The sequence below is a fragment of the Cydia pomonella genome, chromosome 2 (genome assembly GCF_033807575.1).
Source record: "Cydia pomonella isolate Wapato2018A chromosome 2, ilCydPomo1, whole genome shotgun sequence".
In the NCBI taxonomy this organism is placed as follows: Eukaryota; Metazoa; Arthropoda; class Insecta; order Lepidoptera; family Tortricidae; genus Cydia; species Cydia pomonella.
In genome coordinates, this window is record NC_084704.1 from 26,630,987 (window position 1) to 26,650,694 (window position 19,708).

The following is a 19,708-nucleotide window of genomic DNA, read 5'->3' on the forward strand; positions in this document are numbered from 1 at the left end:
AACCGGTTTAGAGCCATCTTACCGGGCATCGGCTGAAAGTTATGGTTCTATCGCTCGAAACGATGCCGCCATACCTTTGGCCTTTGATATATTAGATGGCGCCACTTTTTGATATTTAACAAAAACAAATATCAGTGAAAAAAGTTTTAATCATGTGTCGAAAGATGGCAGTAAATTTACAGCGGCTACGAAGTTTTCTTTCATTATCCACCTCTATTTCAAATTCTCGTTGCTATTAGTATGTATGTTTGTGGGTCAAATCTTGGAAGCTAAATTTGAACCACATCCCGTTTTACGATAGAGTTGAAATTTTGCATACATTGCGTAGGTCAGATGACAAAGCAATATTATGGTACCATCGAGCTGATCTGACCATGGTGGAGGTGGCTATGGTAACTCTATGATAAAACAACGCAACTTAATTATGTTTGGCGTTTTAAAATCAAAAAGGAAAGTACAGTCAGCGATAAAAACTTGTACAAAATTAAATTTTTTTGTCATAAACTTATTAGATTAAATTTCTTGATCTCTAAGGTTCTCCATGTTTTTTTTAATAATCACAAAAAATGCGATTAAATAATCAGAAAGTGGCCGATTAATAATTTATAGTAGGTGGCAAAACAACTCGACTGGAATATTTACCTTTCAATCCTGCGGTTCATTGGGTTACAACAATTATTATTTTCGAATTGGGTTTTGTCCATGTCTAGATTTATTTTCGTTGAAACGCTCGGTGTAGGTAGTATTGTGTTAAAAACAGCTAAAAGTAGATAGAGGTTCATGGTGATAAGCAATGCTTATCTATGTTAAAAATAACAATTACTTCATAAACCATTTATTAAAAATATACAAAACATTTTATAACCATAATTAAAACTAACCGAATAACATAACCGTCGAATTCGTCTACCTAGAGTATAATCATAAGAACTATGCTAAGTACAATATTTACCGTGATCCCTGCGTAAAAAGCTGTAAAGTATTTATTAATATTTGTCGAGTTATAAGTTTTCAAGAGTCAAACACCATTGCTATGATTAGAATACTCCTAGGTGGCGTCTTATGAATAATATTATACTTAAAATTTTTTTTAGCTTTACAAAGATAGGCAAAGGCAAGCCATACCAGGGCAAGACACTCGGTTCTAATTTTTAAAAGTGGCAACAACCAATGGAGACCAAACAGTGGTAGCTTTTGTTACATTTTTGTGGCAGAGTTAGATACTTTAATATATCTCAAAGTAACAAAATCATTAACTTTTAACGAAAATCCAAGTTGTTGCTTTGCGCAATAACTTCAATATCATTTCAGATCTCGAATAAATAATTATTTTAATTATTAACAATTTGGTCTAACTAGATCGACAAACATATGTTATTATTAAAATGCTTTACGTATAATCTGTGGAATGTCTTGTACAGCTCACAAAAAAACAGTCGGTTCGTAGTTCATAAGTATATATTATTTGCAAGTATGTCAGTTCGTAAATTGTCTCATTTTGGCAATACAATATAAATCACATAAGATATCACTATTTAAATAATTTGATTGTAACAAGGCACTTAGTTTCATTCGGATGTCAAACAGGAAATCTTAAATACAATTTGTCATGGTATATGAAGTTTTAAAATGAACAATATTAAATCGATTTGAGCAATTATATCCTCTAAACTACCAATGTATTATTATTTAACATCTTTGTCATACGATTTTTTTCGTCAAATTATGTCGTTAGCAAAACGTCCAAATAATTTAACTTTTTTAGTCGAGTTTTGGGAGAATATTCTACATATCAAAAAGTCAAATTTTAATTTCATTCATTTCAGTACACATTTCACGATAATTATCACATACGTTAAATTGGTAACACGCCTTTCACTCCCACTTCTATAATTATCCTTTCTTTAGTTTCATTCATTATCTCAATTTATAAATAATGACCTGTTTAAACGATTCTTTAAAACCTCGCATGGGTCGCTAAATGAACACAGCTGTTCATAAGAGATGTTCATTTTAATAAGAATCTGTAACGAACGCTAATTTAACTACAAATGACGTTCTCAAGCAAAAGGTACCATTTTTAACCGCCGTCATAATAGATATCTGCCAATCACAATCGATAACATGATAGCATTTGCCTGAAAACGGCACACGAATATATACATACAAGCTACCTCGAGTCATACAATAGTCTACCATCCTATGTAAACACACAGAAGTAGCTTATCTGGTGGACTTGAGCTTCCAGCGCAGGAACAGGAAGGCGGAGATGCGCAGCACGAGGAAGATGGCGCACAGCGCCGCCACGTCCAGCCAGATGTCCGCGTCCAGCATGTCCAGCTCCTCCAGCGTCGTGCGCGGGTTCTTGAAGTGGCAGTACGACTGCGGAAATTATACTCATTTAAAATATTGCATATTTCGCCTCGCTATGGTTTTATGACTTGATCATACTTCGTTTTTTTTTAGGATTAGAAAAAAGGTGAACAATCTTGACGTATCTTTTTATTGAAAAGGATTAAAAAAATGTTTTTTTTTAATGAGTTTATATTTGCTATGACTTCTTTTTAAGTGTTTCATAATAATAATAATGTTCTTTCTAATGCTAAAAAAACGAACTATAGACTAGACGGCTGTAATGTGATCACATACATAAGAGAGATATGAGATTCCAACATATCTATTGAGACTGATCAGAACTAAAAATAGGTGAATGCATTGTCTTGCCTTCATCGTGCTAAAAGCCGCCATCATAGGCAATGGCCATAAAGCAGATAAGACAAAAAGTCACCCAATCAGTCGATATAATAAGTAAACATTTGGACGTCTATGAATAACATGATAGGCAGCGTACAAGACAGAAATTCCATCAAAACAATACACTATATGCTACAACAAATGGAAAAAAATATATTTTATTATTTTCAACCAAGACCCGATTAGTTATTTACCTTACTACAATACGGTGGTTGTTAGTAAAAATGCGAATACTGCGAATATTCGCCAAAAATCGCATTTTACAAGCCTCTTTTACAAGCTTCATTACTCGAATATTATCCTCCTGAAATCCCGCGCACAAAAGTTTTTACATGTATATGTATTTCAAAATCGAATAAACTTAAGGATTCCAATTCAAAAACAAGACAACTGCTTCCGGGTCTTAGTAGGTCTAGCACAGGAGGAGCGCGACAGTGTCTCGCCCGCGAAGTACACTGCCCACCTTTTTCTAATTGTATTAACTAAAGAGGGACGGGTAGTCTATCTACGATACAAACAGTAATTAATATTGACCTGAGTGCACTTTAATTTCTCCCTGTTGAAGGAGTAGGTAGCGAGCGCGGTGCCCTCGAAGCCGTAGCGGATGTAGGACAGATACGTGATCCAGCGCAGGTACACGGGGATGGCGTTGAACGACACGAAGAACCCGCTGAACAGCAGGAACGGCACCGACATCACCGGCGCCAGGAACACGCCGTTCTGAACCAAATGTAACATGTTTAACGGTATTACAAATCTGTGCTTTACAATCCAGTAAATAAGGGCCATAACACAATAATGACAGGATGCGACGTGAAACGTTTTGGCCCTAACAGTTCACCTACTAGATGGAGCGCAAAGGGACTCACGGTCACCCATGTAACCACACAGTTAGTGCTCATACCAGTGCAGTGGGGCGACACTCCTCCTTTCGATTTTTCCCGGCTCCGTTCGGCTCAACATTGCTCCGCGCAATTATTAGGGTTGGCAAAACTTGACGTCCCTATTCGTGCACGACCACAGATAAGATAATTTTGACAGCCCTAAATGACCGAAAGGGATAGTGCCATACATTAGAAAGGGACAGCATAATTCGTCCCTGAATCGCTGTCAAACTTAGATTTTGTAGGAAGTGTCATTTCTGTACGGTAGTACTTAGTACTATTATTTATTCTGTGCTCCTACACTAATTTAGTATGAGAGACTAAGAGGTCACAACTCATTTCAGTTACGTCTATATTAACGACCTGTTTGTACCAAAACATAGCGCCCGCAAATTTTCGTCATTGACAATGTTTTAATCAACTGTCATTTTGAAATTAGTCATGACTTATGATTAGCTAAAATTTAAACTTCATAAATATAAAATATGAATATTCTGTTGTTAGCCCTTTTCATGAATTGAACCGGGTGTGAAAGTTCACCTGCACGTTCATGGCGGCGCCGACCACGAGCCCCACGCTCTGCGCCACGAAGGAGATGAGCAGGCACGACGTCAGGAACATGGAGAAGCGGAACCACTCCAGCGGCTGCGACGTCAGCAGGTACACGATCACCACGTAGATCACGCAGAATATCGCCTGACAACCGGACCAGCTTATTATTATTATTTCATTAGCTCTTTGACCGGCAAGGACGTCAACTGACGCTCGTGGCTACAACCTAATAACAATCTTCGTGCATTCCGACAAGGTTCACTATGACCTGCCGCACACGATAAACGTGGCGTTCAAAGCGTTAAACTTATCTATGTTATCAAATTGTATCAATGTTTATGCCTTCACGAAAAAGTGACACACTCACACTCTGTTAGAGCTTTCATATAAACCCTACAGCCGGACGGTTACAACATACGTGAATGTTATTCCTTATAACCATCTGAAATGTGTGTGTTGTAATGAATAAGTAAGTCAAAAATGTTTTTGAAATGAGTTAAGATTTTTAGTATACGTCTCTCCTGTGTACATCATAAAATAAACCTACTTTACAGCCTAATTTTCTTACTTTATCCTTATAGATATATTAAAATCTTCACTTTTCCTTTCCACCTTCATTTCTACTTCTTAAAAGTTACATGATGAAGATCTTAGACTAAATTAATTACAGTAATTACCTTTAATGGCTTAATAAATTACCTGGAATGGTATATCGGAGACAGTGATGGCCAGGTAATAGGAGCGCAGTGAGTACCACCGATTAAAATGCTCTTTTACTAGCACGGGCATCTCCAGAGGGACTGCGAACAAACAACATTCAACATCAAAAATTAACACTTTCAATGTGTCTGGGTTAGCGTTGTTCATGACTATTGCAAATTTCAAATCGATAGCTTAAGTAGTTCTCGAGATATTTAGAAATGTGTCAGACGGACAGTCGCATCATAAGGGTTCCTTTTGTACCTTTTTGGTAACCTAAAACTAGTCCAACTATACGTATTTCTCATTATGTGTGTTGCTACAAACCACGATCAACCCAATGATAAATAAATTCGTAAATATATAATGGTAAGCGTATTCATAATCAATATTATTTATAATAAACAAAAAACCCCTGAATACTAGATATTTATCCTTCGAAAATCTGTTATAATTTATAGTTGATACATAGATAAACAAAAGAGAAGCCGCAATGGCATTATTTACCTAAATGCGGTGCAATGAATACGTTTCATCACTAGGTCAATGATATGGCATGGCCGTTCGAGTTGTCTATTATATCGTCTATTGGTAGCTCTAGTTACCACCCGTCACCCTTAGTAGCTTGACTTTAGAGGTCAATGAAAAAAGTTTATATGATCCCTTATAGGTACTAAGTACTCACAGCTGAGGATCGTGATGGTCATGGAGGTGTACATGAGGAACAGCATGTTGAAGAAGAGGAAGCCGAGGTTGGAGAGCACCTTGGCGCCGTCGTTGCCGATGTTGTAGTACAGCGCGCCGATCAGCAGCCCCACCAGCACGTGCGCGAACAGGCGGAGGTACATCAGCGTCTGACAAATTCATTTTTATGGTTACCAAAAAGCAAGTTTGAATAAATTATTAACAGACTACGTTGTTTTTCGATTTTTTATACGAATAAAAAATCTGCCTTTTAAAGAGGTGTTAAAAATGTATGTGAGAGGTGACCCCCCCTGCATACAATCAGTAAGTATGCAGGGGAAGTCCCCTTTCTCTGCATCTGATTGTAAATTCACCAAAATGACCTCTGAAATAGTTTGGACACTACGCTATAATACCTAAATGCCTTCATACATATAAAGACTGCTAAAATCATATACCATCTTGAAGGCGGGTAAAAAGTAGGATTCGTATTTTGTAGTGTATGATGATGATGATATGAACTAATTAAAGAATCAAGTTCCAAAAAAATAAATACTTCTATTGCCACCTGCACAATGTGTCTGCCTTTGACATCCGTGGCTGTTTATTTATTCACAGATCAGGAAATTACAAGCTGGATATCGGCTTTCACTTTATCACAGCCCAGAACAACGTTAGTGCTATGTAACGCGTAATTTGGCCGAAACTCTAACATCCCTAACTTTATAGTAGGTAAGTAGAAGATAAAAAATACAATACTCTTGTATGAAGTAGTCGGTTAAGTTCAGTTAGAACCTAAATTGAACACAAATGAAAGCTACAACTGACCCAATCTCTGCGACTGAAGAGCAAGGTGCGCTTGAGCACGACCCAGAACTGCGTGAGCTCGGAGGTGGCGTAGCGCCGCGGCGACGCCTCGCCGCCCAGCAGCGCCGCCTGCGTGTTGTCCGGCTTCTCCAGCTCCATCTGCACCACCAGGGGCTCGCCTGGACAATATATTACTTATTCATACATTTATTATAAATTCAAGGGGTCATATCAGGTCGAAGAGCGCTATGCAATTTTTAAGGGCCGAAACCGAAATTCGCAAATTGCGGGGATCTTTCTCTTTTACTCTCACTAAGACGTAATTAGAGTGACAGAGAAAAATGCCCGCAATTGATGAACTTCGATTTTCGCGATTATAGCCCTGCTACACCAGACCGTAATTACGTTCACTAACAGTACAATACAGTACAAGATACATTACTAGAAAGACCGTGAGGTAGGTAATTATAGGCAACGTTGTACAAAAATTTACTGTCGGCGCGTCTCGTTTGAGCACGCCCAATATTACGTTTCACAATTTAGTTATGAATACATCAAAAGTACAACATTTCCACACATGTTTCAAAAAATACTGCATTCATAAGTTACCTATAAGATTGTTATCATCATTTCAGTAATTTCCTCAATGATATCCATTGCATCCAACGGCTTCCTGCAATCCTAATCATCTGATTACTATTAGCGATCTCGCCAGTCCTCCTTGTTGGGATCTAGTCATCACCGAATAAAACTGCTATTTTGATAGGTTTTTATTCGTTAAAAGAAAGCAATTCATTATGAACTTCCTTCGATATAAACGTCAACACAGGGATTACGCAGTAAATTAACTAACTAACGAATGTGGCTCAGAGACCCAAAGAGGGTCTTAGTCTCCGAAGCAAGAGCACGCCACTTTTCCCGCTGTAAATTAGCTTGACCAAATTAATTGCCCGTCTCTGATGTCATTACGATGGCAGTTTACATACATGTCAGACTGAATAATTAAAATGGAATATTACCCTTACGCAATAATAATATAGAAGCTGAAGATTAATCCATAATTCGAGTGCGGAGTGAAACGAGGAAAAACAACCTCATACAAACAGGAAGTAACTTCGTCATTCAACCTTCGCCCTTAGATATCGCTGTGGCAATTATGCTTGATTGTATTGAAATCAGTTCATCGATGTAATATAGATATCGTTAATTCATGCCCATCTTCCACTAGGCGTCTTTAAAAATAAATAGTATATCTGTACATAATACATTATACGGACCGTGCGCGTTGGAGGGTCTGCCATCTTGTGGTCTGAATCGGAACCATAAACAGGCACATTTACACGTTAAGTGTTTTCTTGTGCATAGTAGGTTCTGCCATCTTGTGGGCTACATTGGAACAATAAACATCACATTTACGCTTCGCGCCAAAAATCTGACAGCTCCTGTGCTGCCTCCTACAGTTCATGCACGCTCCCTATAGTGGCGCAATCATGTAATCAAGGAATTTGATTGGCGTACCGTCTTAAGTTCAAATTGATTATGACATCAATAATTGTAAGAGTTATCTTTCATCGCAACGCTAACATATTTGTGCCCCGGTATGACATGTATATTTGCCGAGCTATTGCGAGCTCATTTCACCGTTTAACATCTTTTATTTATCGCCACAATCGAATATAGGCGACTTTGTCCGATTTGCTGTTACTTTAACTTTTTATTTAAGTACCAGTCACAAACAAACACGACGAACGTTATCGATTGTTGCTACAGGGTGATTTAAAACTATAAGCGGCTACCCCGAGTACCGTTTGCTTACAAAGTCAACAACTTGGCATCGTATCCAATATAACTCGGTCGGTCAAGCCTCCGAACTTTCCTGATATCAATTGTAAATTGTCATTTTCTAAAAATACAATAAATTACGATGAAATGAATATCACACAATAAAAATCAGAGAATTTTATTCGGAATACTTTGACATTTGACGGTTTCCAAAAGTTCAATAAATTACGATAAAATTATTATCACGCAGAAAAAAAAGAGAATTTTATTCGAGATGCTTAAAATCTAGTATAAACATCATGACTTTCAGACATAGCTTGGAGTCGGGCCGGCATCGATTCGACTATACGACTACAAATATCTGAACCACGCAAGGATTCCCAAACCTCATGGCAATGGTCCACCAAGACTTGTCTCGTGCCTTCTCTACCATTTTTCCACTTTTGTACTATGATACTCCATATATTCTCTATTGGATTTAAATCGGGTGATTTGCTGGGCCAAAGAATTTCAATTATATAGGGGTGCTGGCGAAACCATTTTTTGGTGACCCTTGCTTTGTGATATGGACAATTATCGTGAACGATGTGTATATTTGGAACTTCTTCCTCCGGATAAACGTTTCGCACAGTAGAGACCATGATTTCATCCATTGTCTCTACATAATCTATAGCATTAGCTCGCGAAGGCATCTGGACGAGCTCTCCGACCCCCGAAGAAGATACCCAACCCCACATATTTACACTTATACAATCATCATGTTCTTCTGTATACGGCATCCTGTCATATCTACATAAACTCAAACGTCCACCTCTTGAACAACGAAAGGTTTTTTCATGTGTAAATATCACAGTGCTCCAGTCAACATTCTGGTATCTGCGTGCAAAATCAGCTCTAGCAATTTTGTTCGCTTCAGTCAATATTACTTTTCTCTCGCGTGGCCGGTGATGAATTCCGATACCGTGAAGATAATTTCGAACTGTGCGTAAACAAACGTCAAACCGATCCGCGAAATATCTAGTAGGCGTGAAAGGATGTTCTTCATAACGTTGCCGAATCTCGAAAACTTGTTCAGCCGTGAGCCGCTGTGAGCGGTGGTTAAAGCGGCGTCGGTCTTCTGTATGGCCATCTCGTCCGTATCGAGTGATCCATAGACGCACAGTTGTTCTGGATATATTTAATGTCCGAGCTATATCGCGCATCCTGCGGCCCTGCTCATGCATTTTTATTATTTGGTTTCTTCGCTCTACATAGTTTACTCGATGCATTTTAGTAACATTTTATTAACATAGTTCTGTAAACTGCGTCGATCTTTGGTCGTTCGCCGATCAAACAATGTCGGTTGCCTGGCAACCCTATACTTTGATTCGGCTACCGCATTAGGTGAACGACCCTAAAACTGCACCCTAAAACAGCCCTATCGCAATGATATACGATAAATGCTTTTACATGTTATATATTATGAGTATTATAACCGCGACCATACCTATAATTTAAAATGTAGCTATCGTAACTACGAGTTGACTAGCCAATTAAAGATCTGAATTTCGACCGGAAATATAGTATCAAGTACAGGCCAAAGTTTTTATATTTAAAAATGTATAAGTATTTTTTTGCGATTAATAACTCGATGATCTTGAGTCGTGTGATCCCGCACTGATCGAATTATAAAACGCACAAACATTTTTTTATGTAAATTCTATCGTGATGACGTAAATAAACCGAGGTCGCGATTTTATCTAATACATTAACCTAAGGTAAACAAGAAAGTAGGTCATACTGATATATTTAAGCCAAAATAAAATTGCGATAATACAAAAAAAAACCGTTTATTTACGCCCACGCGTACACATTAACGAGTTGCGTTACGTACTAAAACGATATTTACCAAAATCACTTTAGATGTGCCTACAATATTCCTGGCTATTCCTTAATATTCATGTAGTACTATGACATTTAGCAACCTACCTAGGTCGTTAATATCAAAGAGAATTTAAAATAGAGGTGGATTGTCAAAGAAAACTTTGTAGCCACAGTAAATTTACTGCCATCTTCCGACACATGATTAAAACTTTTAGAACGCCATTTGACTTTTATTGTTTTTATTTGTTAAATATCAAAAAGTGACGCCATCTAATAGATCAAAGGCCAAAAGTATGTCGACATCGTTTCGAGCGATGGCGCCACAACCTTTAGGTTGTGTCCGGTAAGATGGCGCCACTTTTTGATATTTAACAAGTTTAACACATATCAGTGAAAGGATAAGGATTAAAGTCAAATGGCGTTCTAAAAGTTTTAATCATGTGTCGAAAGATGGCAGTAAAACATGGCTAGAAAGTTTTCTTTGACAATACACCTCTATTTCAACTTCTCTTTGTATATACTCAACACACACCCAACTTGTCAATAGAAAAAGGCACGAATTTCGAATGTTGTATAGGAGATGAAACCTCCGCTACTAAACTTATAAAGTGTCAGCAACGCCACGTCAAAAATTGCACGTATACAAACCTGACCGAAACCACGACTTGGTATGAAGACGTGGCGTGTGGGGCACGAAATTTGCAGACTTTATATGAAGTCAATGGCGGTGAAAAGATCAAATTTGCCGCCTTTTCTACTGACAAAGTGACTGTGCTAGAGTATAAATGCTAAATGGTAGGGTCGGTAGGATTTACAAACCTTTTCCCTTAGCGATCTCATTGGCCGCAAACTGCAAAATTCCGTTGTGCAAGTTTCCAGCGCCGGTGCCGTTCGACCCATTAGATTTCTCTTCTTTGAACTTCTCTTGCACTTGTGACAAGTCGTTTTTGTTCCACTCCGCGTTCAGAGAGTTCTGCATGTCTTCTTTGTTGTTCAGGTTGGGCAGTTTCGCGTCAGGGAAAGGTTGGCCGTTTCTGGAAATGTACACAAAGAATTAAACAATAAAGTGTATGGATTTTGAAAGTGAGAAGAGATGTCCTTTAGTTCTACTCTTTAGAAGTTTTACTGTCTGTATTCATGTTGAAAAGGTGGATAACAGTTGAAATTCATATAATACAAGACGTTTGATCCATTTTAATTGCTTCGCTAGTAGAGTTCCACATGCACTAGAAATTATAACATGGAGAAAGTTATAACAGCGTAAACAATGACAATTATATACAGGTATGGACACTAGTTCTGTCTAGAGATTTTGATTAGTACTCTTTTTTGGTACCTATACTACGTAGGTTACCTGTGCTTATCTTCAGCTTTTGCTTTTAACGCCAACAGCGATGGGTGATGAGAGCGTTAACCGGGAAATGTGTAGACGCATAAATTCAGCCACTGGGCCTCCAGTGTCCTTAATATTCTTTTCTCTAACACGCAATGAAATATTAATGTTATGTTCCTCATAATAGGCTGCGAAGTATGACGTTTCAGGTGTGGCTAGGACAAGAGGTCATTAATGGAATTTCATACAAATCTTGCAGGCCTAGGCCGGCAAAGTCCTCTTTTTTATTTCCATTCCACATAAATTTGTGGCACAGGCATCATGACATTCTGCCACTATGCGTTTTAAAAAAAACATAAACGATTTGTTATGTACTTAGTGCAGTTTTATTTACATAATAAATCCACATGAACATAACAAATAACACATTATTATCATTTTTTTTCTTAAGTATACTTATACACATTGAAATATTAATATTTCATCTAAATATTAGGTAGCGGTAAAGATCTCTACTCAAACGTGTCTCTAACCGTATAGAAAAAAAATGATTGGCGGGAAACTTGATAATTTTTCGCTGTAATTCTGTTTTATCAGATTTAATTTTGTTGTTTGTAATCTTGTTTTGTTATAAATAATTCAATATGAGTTCGAACGAAACTACCGATGAAGAAATGATTATTGATTGCACCCCACCTGAATTAAGAGCCGAAGCAGAATTGGCTATACAAAACTTGATGCCGGCAAAATCAAAGGCGAAATATATGGTTATTGGTTACTTATGTATGACAATTTTATAAATTGGAAAACCAAAAAAATACCCACAGTTTCTCGGTACACGTGTTTTTGATATATTTCAAAGAACTGGCAGAAAAGTCTTCAACATTGTGGGCATTGTACTGTCAATTCTAAAGGTTCGTTCAGAAACGTGCTTTCGTACTTTTTTAAAGTAACATGATAATAAATATAAATGTATGAAGTATCTGTTTTCTATTAAAACCGAGTTAAAATATAGCGAAATAGTAAAATACACACGTTAGTTTTAATTTTTGCCTTCATTACTTATAATTTCTTTAAAAATAAAACTTTGATTTTTATGTTGTTTATATCATTGGGTAAATCCACGGTGACTCACGTTACTTTGTAGTCACTATTCCTAACAATCTTGTCGTATATTTGAGATCAAGAGCTTTCTACCTCGAAAACTTGATAATAATATCACAGAGTACATTACTGCGAATGAATTGTCGAAGTACTTTTTCTCCAACAAATTATGGAAATTGGAGAAAAGTAGAAAATAACTCTGTGACTCACGTTACAAGAAATGGACACGGAGTTTTTCGCCTTTTGTGTTTATTGATTTCCCTTTGATTATTGAATGAATTTGTTTTAACAAAATAACAACACAATGACATAAATAATCAAGCTTCTTTAATAGTTAACCAAATGAAATCAAAGATACACACTTATTAAAATAAACTATAAAACCTCACGAACTCACGTTACAGCGATTTCGTGAATCACGTTACTTGCGACTACCTAGAATATTTTGATATTCTTTTATCATTTCTAGCAAACAAATAGCATATTTTTACTTATTATTATTAGAATTAGATAAAATAAATTGTATAAAGGCTATAAATTATATTTTTTTATTCAGCTAGTGGGTTTATGTCATCTTGTTTTTCCATTTCGGTATAATGTATAATTTGGGGTTAATAACTTGGTTTTTCTTTTACACCTTTGTCGAATGCTTGAGATATTTGTGCTTTTTCCAACTTACCACACTGCCAATACATTATATGACACTTTGATATGCCAGTGACGGCAAGCCTATGTTTTTTCTTATACTCTTCATACTTTCCTTCGTCTTTCAGCTTCTGTCTTCTTCTTTTTGCCCTTTCTGCCGCTGATAGAGGCATTGTAGCTCCAAAATACATTAAAATATTTAGTTACTCTCTTTACAGTAGCAATAACGCGATTCACTGTGACTCACGTTACAAGTATCTCAAGTCAAGTATTTCTTTAAAATAACACTTTTGCGGAGAAATAAACCGCGAGAATGACATCATCTAAGCCAAATCATATACACATAGTTCAATATAAGTTCATTTGTCCAAAGCTTCAGTACAGTAAATGAAAAAATATTGTTTTTTGCGTTACTCACGTTACTCAACGACATGCAATTTTCATTCTCCTCTTACATAATTTTCTTTCAACTTATGATAATTGTAATCAAAGTACCGCGTGAATAATTTAATAGACAACAGATAAATAAAGGTTACTTACCTCTTCTTTGCGTAAAAATCAATTAAAGTCGTAATATTTATAATCACTTATTTTACGTTCGTAGTTGATTCCGCAAGCAGCACTTACAATGTCGGAAATTATGACAACCGTTGACTTATTATTGACTTAAGGTTATAAAATTTGCTACCCTCATTTGTTTATTCTACATTCAGACACATTCTAAATTCAATAGTTTATTTTTTCGTTGTCATGTCCGAGTTACGCGGAAAGACCCATTGCATGTTTGAGAAAAGCACTATACATACCTCGACGGGAAATATGGGGTTGCCCGCTTCAGACCTATCCGACCTCGCTTCACTCGGCCATCTATATGTTTCGGCCGGCAACCCCTTTCTTCCCGGCGTCTTTTGTAATGTACTATTGTAGTATATGACATGTATCTTCTCTCTACTTACCTAATGTCGTGCTTTCCGTTGTCAATAGCGCGCACGAGCTTGCCGGTGTGGTCCCCGTACTCGCCGCACGACACCTCGATGATGAACGACGCGGGGTTGTGGTACGACGGGCACTGCAGCTCCAAACTGCCCAGCCATGACACTGCAATATCAATCGAAATTATATTTATTCATTATAATAAAAATGTGCAAGTTTACATGCTAATTTACCACAGACGTCACGTATGGCAGATTTTTTTAAACTAATTATTGGAAAGACAATGAAAAAAACAAACTCAATAGAAAGATCGGTGTCCATAAAAGACTTAAAACGATAATCAGGTAAATAAAAAACATTCGAAACCCTATCGATTAAAAAAGGAGCTTCTGTGGCAATTTACGTACCTAATTTCCCCGTGCTACCCTGGTACACGCATTGTCCATCGGCCAACGTGTACAGGTGATCAAACATTTCGAACAATCTAGCAGACGGCTGATGGATTGTGCATATTATAGTTCTTCCTCCACTCGCTAGTGTCTTGAGCAGTGATATGCATTGGAAACACGAGGAGCTGTCGAGGCCTGAGGTCGGTTCGTCGAAGAACATGATGGGCGGGTTGTTCACCAACTCGAGAGCGATGGAAAGACGCTTCTTCTGTCCTCCGGAGAGATTCGATGTCATGGTCTTGTGGTGCTCCGCCAAACCGAGCGTCTCGAGGATCTCTTGGATCTGGAATTAGTAGCACGATGATGAAGGAATGCTTCCTTCACAGGTGGACAGAAGCCTCAACCTATGGCATAAGGATGAGAGTGAAAGGCTAAGTCGATAGGTACGTTTGTCAAAGTCCTCATGACCCGTAGATTCACTAACCGCAAGTTTTATTACAAGGGAACGCACATTGTTTCACGATATTTGTTAAAAAATAGCCAGTAGCAAAATACGCAGCTCCAGAGAAGTACTTTTAAACAAGTACCAGACTCGAACCAGATTTATTTGTAATTTATTTGTCGAATATCATGTGATATTTTCCTGCCGCTAGTTTTAGTGACGGGAAAACATCGTAAGGAATCCTAACAAATGACTCAATCTTAAAATCCGTAAGGCAATGTCAATATTCACGGTGCGTATGGCTGTCTTATTATGCATGGTTGGCACGAAACCAGTTTCAACAACAAAATACTCAATTACTTTGGGCGTAGGCTAATACACTAATAACGAGATTTTTACTTCTTAGACAATTGAAACGTACCTGATTTTTATAGGAAACATGTATAGAACATTTTCATTGAGTTTTCTGTTTTACACAGATCATTCAGATTTTCTTTCCTTGTTTGCCTTTCTAGTTGTTATGTGCGAATTTTAATCAGGTATAATTAAAGCTTGATTTTTTTGATTGGGACTTCATTATATGGTCATCATTACTTATAAACTTCTGTACAAATTAAAAAGGTTTGTAGGTGCAAAAACAATAACGTATAACAATTTCTAATAAACTATGTCACGGATGATTTCAAACTAGCAACAAACATACAGGATAAATAAGAAAAAATATTGAGTCAACAATTGTTTTCTGTTTAGTTACAACCCAATTGAACCCAACCGAGGTATCTACGAATTATTGATGCGGTTTCCGGATGCAGCACCAGAGTGATGGCCATCTAATAATGCTGCTTGTACAACCTTGTAGAACCTTACAAAAACTCAGGAATCTCGGTTTCGGTTTACATAAACTTACCACTTCCCGTTTGTCAGCCTTAAAGGTGGCAGAGGGCAGTTTCAGCTCAGTGGCAACCGTCATAGCCTCTTTGACCTACAGGTTGTCATGCAGCTGGTTGTCCTGTCCTACATGATGTAGCACGAGAGCTTGCGGAACATGCCGTTCACTGTTATGCTTCTTTCTGAACTTCAGAAAAGCCGGGGTAGGTACTTACCACTTCCCTTTTGTCAGCCTTAGAGGTTGCAGAGGGCAGTTTGAGCGCGGTGGCGACCGCCATAGCCTCCTCGACCGTCAGGTTGCCGTGCAGCTGGTTGTCTTGCATGATGTAGCACGAGAGCTTGCGGAAGCTCGACAGATTCCGCTCCATGCCGTTCACTGTGATGCTGCCTTCCATTCCTGACGTCCTGAGGTTAAAAATAATACGTTGAATACATACGATTATCATGACTATTATAATGGTGAAGTGAACGTTTATTCTCTGGTTCAGTATCCTAAAAAGAAAATATTTATTTTTTGCAAACTCTGCTTATGAAAATATTTCTGATATGTATTGTTGTCTAGTTCATATCGTTAGGTACTCTACGACAGGGTTTTTCAAACTTTTTCACAACGTTAGTCCGTACCTTCCGCTATTTATAACTCGTGTTGAGTTTATCTTTCTTGCTAAGGCTTCGAGTCTTTCTACGAACTCCTTATAGAGGTATTCCAAGGAGGTCGCTACCATAAGTTTATATCAAGAAATACTAGCCCTTAATTATACATACATTTATAGATCTTGATGAAGAGGAGTACTTTGTATTGAGTTAGCAACACGACCGATAAGCTGATCTTTTTAATTACTATCGATTAACGTTGATGCCTTATCTGCCAAAGGCAAAGATTATTTGCAGCATTTTGTTTCACTCGCACACAACAAAGTCATTGGTAATAGTAATAACTGCACCGACTTTAATAATAAGCTCGCTTCCAACATGTGGCTCAAGAAAGGTGAGTTGTTTCCCGAAACAGAAGGATTTATGATTGCTATCCAAGACCAAATTATTGACACTAGAAATTACAGAAAATACATTATTCGAGACAGTAACTTAACAACAGACTTATGCCGACGCTGCCATGCTGCCTCGGAGACCATCCAGCACATAACAGGAGCATGCCGATCCATAACTCAGACCGACTATAAACATCGGCATGACCAAGTAGCAGCCATTGTTCACCAATACCTCGCATTTAAATATAATCTTATTGAAAACAGGACCCCGTACTACAAATATACACCGCAGGTTATTTTAGAGTCGACTGAATATAAGTTATACTGGGATAGGACAATTATTACTGACAAAACCGTATACTACAACAGACCTGACATCACGCTTCACGACAAATCCGCCAAAACCGTGTATCTCATAGACATAGCTATACCCAACACCCATAATCTTGCATCAACTCACTCCGAAAAGTTAAGTAAGTACACAGATCTGTCCATAGAAATAAAAAACCAATGGCGAGTGAGTACCGTGAGGACTATACCTATTTTAATTTCGTCCACGGGTGTCATCCCCCGCACTCTACACACCAGCCTTAAAATATTAGACATTCAACCACTGACATACATACTTCTGCAAAAAGCTGCTATCATGAATACATGCCGCATAGTGCGTAAATTTCTCGCCCTAGAACAGTAGATATAAAACACACTAAGTACCTTCTATACTCGTTTGGCCAAAAGCCCGCGAGTTTAGAAGTAAAGCAACCTCCGGAAGGAGAGAAATAAAAAAGCAAAAACATAAATAATAATAATAATAAAGTTTATTGCTTTCACATTGGTGTTCATACAGATGTTCTTAATGAATAATATAATGTTTCACAATATGACACCCTGTAAGGGTATTGCAATTTTATCTAACACTAACACATGAAACAATTATAACATACCTACAAACTACAGAATACACAAAAAAAAGTAGTTTATAGTATACCTATGCCTATTTATGGTATTTGTTATCATCTAAATATTCTTGTAAAGAATAGAAACAATTATTTATTAAATAAGTTTTCAAGCTATTTACAAATTTATCATATTTTGATTCTATCGCTATTTCTTTAGGAAGACTGTTGAAAATTCTTACAGACATGTTATAGGGACTTTTGTTACTCATTTGTAAATTACTGGCAGGAAGGGCAATCTTGTTTTGATATCTTAGGTTCAAGTTACTAGTATGACGGTCTTTAGCTTTTATGTATAGGTCGGGATGTTTTCGTACAAATTTGCATGTTTCTAAGATGTAAAGGGATGGCAAAGTTAAAATATTTAATTTTTTAAAGTAAGGTCTGCAGCTTTCTTGATTTTTTATGTTACTAAATATTCTAATACACCTTTTTTGCAGTATGAACAAATCTACACTATTTGTGCTGTTTCCCCACAAAACGATCCCGTATTGAAGCCATGTCTGTGTAAATGCGTGATAAGCACTAAGAGCTGTTTTTAAATCTGAGGTTTTTTTAATATTTCTAAGGGCATAAGCAAAGCGTGATATTTTTAAACTAATTTTATCTATGTGTGTTTTCCAATTAATGTTTTCGTCAATAATTATACCGAGGAGATTGCAGTTCTTTATTGGTCGAATTGGGTTGTCTAGGTAAGTAAAATTAACATTTAATGGACTCCGCTGATGGGGTCGGAATTTAATTAAATTTGTCTTTTTTAGATTTAGTTGTAGATTATGGTCGCTGAGCCATTGTATTACGGTATCAAAAATATTATTTAATTTATGAGTTAGATCGTTACTGTTTAAACAAGAGAATACTATAGAAATATCGTCGGCATATAGGAAACTTTTAGTATATTTGGTGTTTATTATTTTTGCCAGGTCGTTTATATAAATTAAGAATAGGATGCAGCCTAAAACACTGCCCTGTGGAATAGAGCAAGTTATATATCTTTTTTGTGACATTATTTTACAAAGAGAGTTTGTTGTTTTGTTAAAATAGTCTATTTCGACATATTGTATCCTATTTGTTAAATATGACTTGAACCAGTCATGAGCTGTTCCACGGATTCCTATGCCATACAATTTATTTAGAAGTATATTATGTTGTACTCGGTCATAGGCTTTACTCATATCAAGTAAAAGCCCTAATGCATACTTCTTACTATCAATAATATTAATAACATCATACATAAATTTGTTAACAGCTAATATATAGAGGACGTGAAACGAAGGGTTGCAGGCCAAGTAGATATAGACGGCCGAGCGTAGTGAGGTCGGCTAGGGATTTACGGCCGGCAACCTCGTTTCTCGCCGAGATTTGTATAGGTAGTGCTTTTCTCAAACTTGCAATGAAATAATAAAATAAAAAATTGGATGATGATGATTACGTAGGGTGGTTTGGAACAATGCGGTCTGACTTATTTCGGGGATCTATTATTAACCGTCAATATACCGTTGAATTACGTGTGAACTTTTTTGTCTCTTTCTTTTTGCTAATGACGTGAAAGGGACAAAGACAATAGAATCCAAATACTTCGAACTTGTATTAGGCCCCACACGTTGAAATGACATTCGAATATTAAGGTTACTTGAATGTCATTTTGTCTCACTCAGTGAGCAAAATGCGAATTTGCTCAATGTTTTTAAGCAGCAAATTACCTTTGTTGCAGCTGCTGACGTGAAAAAGTTTATTAATGGGCCATTGAAATATTCCTCTAACAGTATTTTAAACATTTCTGCAAATTGATGTGTTGATGCAATATTACCTACAGAATCTTTCTGCCCGCGACTTCGCCTACAGATGATGATGATGATGATTGATATAAACCATCCTACATCCTTCGTTGGGCCTCAAACTATCTCCAAACCATCTAAATCGGTTCAGCGGTTTAAGTTTCAAGAGTTAACAGTCCAGACAGACCGCAGAGTTACTTTCGCATTTCTAATATTAACAGGGATT

The 19,708-nt window shown here is 37.1% G+C and overlaps 1 protein-coding gene across 2 annotated transcripts in view; it reads right to left on the reverse strand.

Annotated features, from left to right (window-relative positions):
• Positions 1 to 819: 819 nt before the first annotated feature.
• Positions 820 to 19,708, reverse strand: part of LOC133534759 (ATP-binding cassette sub-family G member 4) — a 45,367-nt gene continuing 26,478 nt past the window's right edge. For both annotated transcript variants that reach the window (XM_061874022.1, XM_061874021.1), the window contains 10 exons: positions 15,975 to 16,164; positions 14,448 to 14,772; positions 14,064 to 14,205; positions 10,845 to 11,059; positions 6,402 to 6,559; positions 5,575 to 5,743; positions 4,890 to 4,990; positions 4,179 to 4,334; positions 3,289 to 3,474; positions 820 to 2,382 (listed from right to left, as the gene is read on the reverse strand). In XM_061874022.1, coding sequence (XP_061730006.1) covers positions 2,224 to 2,382; positions 3,289 to 3,474; positions 4,179 to 4,334; positions 4,890 to 4,990; positions 5,575 to 5,743; positions 6,402 to 6,559; positions 10,845 to 11,059; positions 14,064 to 14,205; positions 14,448 to 14,772; positions 15,975 to 16,164 — 1,801 coding nt within the window. In that variant the 3' untranslated portion in view covers positions 820 to 2,223. The remainder of the gene's footprint in view (positions 2,383 to 3,288; positions 3,475 to 4,178; positions 4,335 to 4,889; positions 4,991 to 5,574; positions 5,744 to 6,401; positions 6,560 to 10,844; positions 11,060 to 14,063; positions 14,206 to 14,447; positions 14,773 to 15,974; positions 16,165 to 19,708) is intronic.